This window comes from Salvia splendens, chromosome 13, assembly GCF_004379255.2.
Source record: "Salvia splendens isolate huo1 chromosome 13, SspV2, whole genome shotgun sequence".
Classification (NCBI taxonomy): Eukaryota; Viridiplantae; Streptophyta; class Magnoliopsida; order Lamiales; family Lamiaceae; genus Salvia; species Salvia splendens.
Window position 1 is genome coordinate 5,930,159 of NC_056044.1, and position 7,701 is coordinate 5,937,859.

At 35.4% G+C, this 7,701-nt stretch overlaps 1 protein-coding gene across 1 annotated transcript; it reads right to left on the reverse strand.

Moving 5' to 3' along the window:
* Positions 1–2,422: 2,422 nt before the first annotated feature.
* Positions 2,423–6,080, reverse strand: LOC121762882 (probable metal-nicotianamine transporter YSL6). Its single transcript, XM_042158899.1, has 7 exons — positions 5,644–6,080; positions 5,239–5,411; positions 4,824–4,921; positions 4,589–4,726; positions 4,244–4,433; positions 3,908–4,031; positions 2,423–3,484 (listed from the first exon to the last, which is right to left on the reverse strand). The coding sequence occupies exons 1-7, from the start codon at positions 5,996–5,998 to the stop codon at positions 2,550–2,552; spliced, it is 2,013 nt and encodes a 670-aa protein (XP_042014833.1). The 5' UTR covers positions 5,999–6,080; the 3' UTR covers positions 2,423–2,549.
* Between the last annotated feature and the right edge of the window lie 1,621 nt (positions 6,081–7,701).

The following is a 7,701-nucleotide window of genomic DNA, read 5'->3' on the forward strand; positions in this document are numbered from 1 at the left end:
GGTAAGGGATGAGATAAAAAGAGAATAAAAAATAAAAATATGATAGTTGTTGTCTTTAACGGTATAAAGGAAAAAAATTAAAATAAAAAAGTAAAAATCGGTTAGTTTTTAGCCCATTTGCATGGACAACACAACACGTACGCCATGCGACTGACCGTGAATTGCACGCGTACATGGCATGCACATTTAGTAAATGGCAAGCGCTCACGTATGAAGCGGCAACAGGGACGTAGGACATGCGTACATGCAGTGGAGTGCCATACCTTATTTCCCTAAAAACACTTTGTATGAAACGATTGGGATTGTGAGGTAAGGTTCCTTAAGATTCACACTATCATCTATTGAATAAAAAGGCAAAGGGGTGTTAGGGGGAAACACATATAGTCTTAATGTTAAAAGTATTGAGTTTGTTGACCCACAGTACCTTAAATTGTAAGGGGAAATAGAAAATGGGTTACAAAATAAATATGAAACTTTGTAAATCTTATCATTATATTCAATTTAATGATGCCATCGAACACGATATATGAGATTTGGATCCCCAAGCCAAGTACAACAAAAGTGTTGTTCCTCACAGCTTAGTATTTTAATTTTTATTGAAAAAATATTTAACATTTGAATATTATAATTTAGGAATTAACATTATGTTGTGAGGCACAGGCAAACAACACTCCTTGCCTGTGCCTAGCAGGAATCCAAATCCCTAACATATGTGCACTGTGGAGCAGTGTGGAGAGTGATGCATAGTTAAAAAATTATTTAGGTGCCGGTATTCAAATTCATTGATAAAGGACAAAAAAGAAAATGATCATAGAGACAACAAATGTTATGATTTAATTTTGAAATAATTTATATTCCATAGAAGAGAAGTTAGCTAGTTCCAATGATTGGAGTTAAATAATTACATAGAGTGGAGATGTCAATTTCATTTTTAAGGAAAAAAAGGCTATCGTAGATCACACAAATCTCATCTCTTGTTTATAGGGGCATCACATTAATCCACGCCAACAATCATGGCCATAAAGTTAAGATTGAGAAACAAAATAGTTGGAGGAATATAATCTAATCTTATTTAAGTGTGAGGAGCCCCATGACATGGGATGAAGGTAGCTATATATATTCTTGAATATGGAGTATAATTTATTTGTGTGTTGTAGAGTATATATATTCGTCAATTTTTTTCTAATATCATTATCATAATAAGGAGGTATGTGTGTAGGTCATTGCATTGCTTGAGACATGTGCCTAGCACTCCTCCAATTAAAATATTCACCTGAGGTGGTTTTTTATTATTGAATTTGGCTGTTCACATTTTATAAAATAAATGAAAATCCAATAGGATCTAACCAAATGAAAATTTTATCCATAATTGAAAGGCATTTGTCACATTTCTATTCACATTAATGATTAGGAAAGACAGAGAGTACAATGAAATTGAATGGCTCTTTTTCTTTTTTGCCAAGGTAGATTGCCTAATAATGTACAGACAGATAATCGACGTCAACAGATTCCATTTATAAGAGTCAAAAAAATTATTGGCCTGTGATTGATTTCAGTGCCTTTTATCCCTTTAATTTCTTCCATTCAATTCCATGTGCAATGAAAAAATTGGACAGCATCCTGACTTTTACATACACAAAATAAACTTTTATCAAATGTATACAAATCACTTATATTTCAAAGAATGAACCATGCGACATAGAAAAAATATTATACATACAACATATAGTAAAAAGCAAGAATAAAGGAAAAGGTCATAAAGAAAAAGAGACATTGCAAAATAACCTACAAAAAATTCATCATACCTAATTTTTCAATATTACTAATTCCATAACAACATTGCAAAATACAATGTGTTCGATCGACCAATACCACACTCGGTGTATCTCATCACGTATTCACGTGTAGTATCAATAAACCCGTAGCACACCAGAGATTCCCTACGACAAATCATGAATAATTTTTGCTACAACATCTCATCCCATCCCTAACAAAATATATAGATATTACAAAAACTATTGATGGGGAAACATAAGAACCATGAACATATCTTTCATTCAATCAACAATCAGATAATAGTGGTACAACATATTCCACTAGCTTTATTCACATATTTACCCTGAAATAAAATAGCATAGGTACAAAAACAGCAGAGTTCTCAAGATTTAGGATGATGCAGCTAAAGGTGGGAATAAATGAGATAGAAAATTCGAAAGATTTTCACTCAACTTCCACAGCTTTTCAATAAATCATTCTTTACTATTCTCAATTTCTAATATCCCAAGTGTCTAACTTCTGTTCTGCATATGCACTTACAGTGACTGCATGTATTAATAAAAATGTAGACAAATCTATCGTCGCGACGATGAATGCAATAAGATCATTCCTAAATATCATGAAAATTAAACTGCAGAAACAGATGTTGAAAGGCGAATAACTTCCATTTGCAGGTAAGGGATTGAGAGAGTACACGAAAATATTGCGTATTTACAGGCCAAGATTTTTCTGTTTACGAAACGAAGGATTTGAAACAAACATAACTTACTCGTTCAGCTACTTCCGGAAGGCTTGAAGTACATGCAGATGGGTGGATCAACCTTGAAGATTGAGAGAATGGCAGAAGGGATTGTCCATATCCCATCACCACAGATTAAGCCAGAAGCAACGGCGCCTGCATAATCTTCAGCCTCCTTTCTATTTATGCGCTCCCATATGAACAATATCACAGTACCAATAAACATGTCGATTGCAAAGTAAGCTCCTATGTAAAATGGCACTGCCATTGCCATTGGGATGGGAATGTATTGGGAAATGTTTTTCGGGGTTAGATCTCTCAAAAGGTTTATAGCCAGGGCAGCTACAAAGAAGCCCGTACAGATGGCTAGACAATGCTGAGGAAGTTCAGAGAAGCCCTCAACCCCCAAAATGGCCATTTCCCTGTAAATAACAGCATATGGTGCTTTGTACGGACTATCGGGTGATCCAATGTCAAAGGCAGTCCAATACATCCAAAACGTGAGGGGTGCAATCACACAGCCCATGGCTGTTCCAACTATTTGGCTCACAAACATAGACTTAGCTGATGACTTTGTAAGATAACCAGTTTTAAAATCTTGCATCAAATCAGCAGCTGTGGAGACAATGGACATCACAACCCCGCAAGCTGCCAAACCAGCCAAAACCCCACCATTGCTTCCCACAATTGAGGCAATAATGAAAAGACCAATTTTTCCATATGTGGATGCCAGGCTCCAGTCTGTTAGTCCAGTACCATATGAGTTGCAGAAGGCAAGGGCTGGGGCTATTATGTATGAACAAAGGACTAAATACCACTTCAGAGGTGGAAAGATCAGTGGCATTGTAGACATAGATACTGCCACCAAGCAAACATATCCAGCAACAGCAACCCAAAACGGTATTCGGTCTCTAAGGAAAATTTCATCACGTTTCTTTTCTTCCAATAGCAGCTTGGAAGTGTTGCTATCTGTCAAATTCAAAGAAACAGAAACAATATAAGAGAATGGAATGGAACATCAACATTTCTATCTGAATTGCAGTTAGATGTGACCATTACCATAAATCTAATTATGCAGCAGTACACAACACAAAGGACCTATGAAATAAGAATGAAAACATTCTCTAAAAAAATTAATTTCCTTCCCATCCATTTCCCTTGTTTTTGTCCTAACTAGATTCAAAGTTACAGGTAAACTACAAGTTAAAGAGCAGAATTATCTAGTGAACTTCAATGAGTTTGTGGCATATCATTATGGATCATGAAATTTCCAGTTCTTGTGGGACACAGTATTTCAAATGGGAAGCAAAATAATTTGTGGAAAATTCATGCCGATCCATCAATAAACAGCATAAACTATTAGTCAGATCAAATTTGGATAAATAAGTCTACCTATAACTTCAGTAATGGTAGGAAGACTTTGGCGTTTGGTACTCATCTCCTTTACAGTTACATATATGATCTTGATCAAATTGTAGATCCCATCTCCAAGAATAAGGGAAATGGCTACAAACACCTGCGCAGAAAATGGGTTATATAGGAACCAGTCTAAATTCATGTGGAGAATATACTCCAGGGTCCAGAAAGGACACTTTATCGCTACTTTTTCTACACGGTCTCTCTCTCAATTAATATTGTAAGGTTGGATAGAAGAAAGCCACATAAAATTGCAATAGGGCGATTGCTTAAATGTGCGTAAATAATTGAAAAACACATTTCAGTACGTACCTTGTAGCCATAGAGACCTTTAAAATCATTGCTTCCAAGACCCGCTGGATACCAATCACCTGCTTTCGAAGAAACAAATGGCCAAAGAAAACCCCATGATATGATGGCTCCAAGAAGAACAGAACAATTGACTAAGTGAGGGCAAATTAGTCCACATCCAACATAAGTAGGGCTGAAGTCAAAATAAAACCTGCAGGAAATCCCAATATTCATATACACGGAGTATGACATTAAGCAACATCAGTAATCTAGAATAAATCATCAAACAAGGTATCTCACTGAAAGTACGTGTTGGATGTAGCAGATGGATTTTCTATAAGATGTTGCAAGGGAAAAGGAACTTACGTATTGTTGAACAGTGCCAAACCAAAGGTGGGGAAGTTATCAAATCCGCATGAATCCCCAACGCCACTAAAGAACCATTTAAAGAAGCTCCAACAGAAACTTATGCTTAAATATTTCCCAAGGCTATTTACCTGCTTTCTGGGAAAAAATAATGGAATAATTGGTCAGACTGAAGCCTTCTGCGAATAGATGTCAAAGTCCAAAGAGCCAACGGAAAAACAGGGTAGGCACATACTTGGCAAGTTCAGCTCCGGTGTGTGTATGGAAGCTATTAATCAACATAGCTGTGGCAGTTCCACTCGGATAGGTGAGCTTATAATCCAACACCATAACCTACAATCATTTGAATACCAAAAGTTTTAAGCATGATTATATGTCAAGACCTTAAATACACTGTGATGGTATCATACTATTTTTAGTTCCTTCAACAAGCATTAACAAGCCTATGTGCAGCTCAGATTGCAGCCAATTTTATCAATTAAAGTAAGATAAACAGGAAAATATCAGCTACACAGCATCATGGCTACTCCAGTTAGCCATGATGTTTCAATCTCAGAAGTAGATTCCAGTGTTAACTAGCAAGGTTCAAATTGTTACTATCTCCCATATCAACTCATTCTTGCATCAGTCAGACTATGTCGAAAGGTTACCTTTCGAAGAGGGACGAGACTGAACAGCCCCAGAAAACTAACAACAAAGATGAAGCCCATCATCCACAACAACCCAGGGTTCTTCACATCCTCCGCACGATTACCCGGATAATCTTCACCAATCAATTTATACGTTTTCTCATCCATAGACAGCAAGTAAGATCCAAATCCCCCTGCCAACAGTAGTCACAACAGTCCTCAACCCATCCAATAACACAACACAAAGCCAAATTCCCCTAATAGTTAGTATTGATTCATTAACAATTCTGAAACTATAAACTCCTAAACAATCACATAACTATTCCGTAACTCGCAGCTATATTAGGAATAAATTTAAAAGATAGTGAATACCAATTGTAAGTGACTTTTTTTAAAAAAAAATTAAATAAAAAAATGAAAATTTACCACTAAAGGCGAGTCCATAGCAAGCCACAACGCAAGTTTGAATAACGGTATTCTCTTGGCGGGTAAATGGCCTAGTGGAGAATCCCAATTTGGTCAAAAAGCTGGTCCAGGATTTGACGGAGAAGAAACCGAGCAAACCGGCGGCGACGTTGAGCGACGGAATGATCCCGACCGTGAGATTGAGCTTGTGCGTGATTATGCAGAAGAGAGCGCCCAAGACGGCGCTCACAACTAGTCCTCTGATGGTAATCTGCTCTTTCCAGTCGGGAATTGGCTCGTCCAAATCGACGGGGGCAGCCTCATCCTGCTGTAGCAGAGGCTCGGATATCTCCACCGCCGCAGCCGCCGTTCCCATTATTGAGTCAAAATTACAGAATCGAGAGTGAAGAAATGGGTGTGTTGTTTTTGGTAGTTGAGAAATGGATGAAAGGAAAGAAAGGGGTTGGTTACATATATCATATATCACTATCTCACTTTCGTTTTCTTGTCGTTTTCTCCATTTCATTGGGAATTGGGATGCGGGGGGGACTTTCTCTCCAGTTTGCACGCTGCGGTTTTCTTCGATAATCAGTAGTAGGAGTACTAGTTTGCTTTTTTACCTTCCCTTAATACTTGTCTCATTTACTTCCGAGATAAGAGCATCTCCAAGAAAAAGGATAAATGAAGAGGTAAATACAAATAACTATCATATTTGTCTTTTTTTTGTTATAAAATTTTTTGCTCCAATAGAAAGGGTATTTGAGTAGGTATTATATCTTCTTTCATTTTGAGAAGATATTTTTACCTCTTCTTAATAGAAAATGTAAAAAGTTAGTTATTTTTGTTTACCTTTTTAATTTACCCTCTTTTCTTGGAGTCCATTACTTTTTAAGAATGTATAACAACCTTTTTGAGAATGTGAAAAAGAAATATACCTTTCCCCTTGGAGATGCTCTAATAGCCTCATATTTTACCCGACTCATTCCTCTTATAATTTTTTTTATTATATTCCATAGTAGTTAAAATAATAGTGAATAACAAGACTTATATTATTATATTAGTGTTTAATGAGCTATAATGATGAGTCATAGTGGTATAATTTATAAATAAATTAATATAGGAGTATGTATAATATGTTAGAGGATAATTTTTCATAAATGAAAATGACATATTTTTATGAGATGATTGAAAATAAAAAGTACGAGACGAAATGATCGTACAAATAGAGCTCAAATTTTAATAGCATTTTTTAAAATCCGTATTGAATTGAAGGTTAATATTTAATGGCGGCAGAGGGTGAGGGAATATTAAGAACTTTTAAAATTTGATAAGGGAAAAATGATTATTGATTGAGATATTGCAGGAACGAGTTAGGAGGGGTCACTGCAGGATGGCAACTGCAGCCTACAGGGAATGTGTATGATTCCATTAAACAAATTGAGAGGATAAATTTTTGATTTTATCGAAGTTATTTATTTATTATCGACATAGACTGCCATATTGCTATATATGGATTTGGCCCATAACTCTGGGAAGATGCACCAATTTTTTTTAGGATAAGAGCTTCGCAGTTGTAATCTACTTATGAAGTACGTTTAAATTATAACCAGCATTAAATAATTAGAACTCTTAACAATTCTCCACAATAATTAATGCAGAATCCTGTGCGTAGAAGTGCACACAACGATATTTATAGTACTACTATTTACGAATATTGAACCCTTAATATTATGAAATTTTTTAAAAATTATTTTTTTCATGAATTTTTAAATTGGCAAATAATATCATAAATTTTATTATTTGTTATTTTTCATGGATTACGGATTCCGGCTATATTAAAACTCATCATTCATGTCATTTTAATATAGCCGGAATCTATCGTCTATCGCTGTAAAAAATAACAACAGATAAAATTCGTAATATTATTTGTCAAATTGAAAGTTCGTGGAAAAAAATTAATTTTTTAAAAGTTCTAAGAGGATGATATTAGGGCCAATATCACTTATATTTATACGTCTCATTTTACTATTATAACCACTCATTTAATAAAACAATTAAGAAATTACTCCCTCTGTCCGC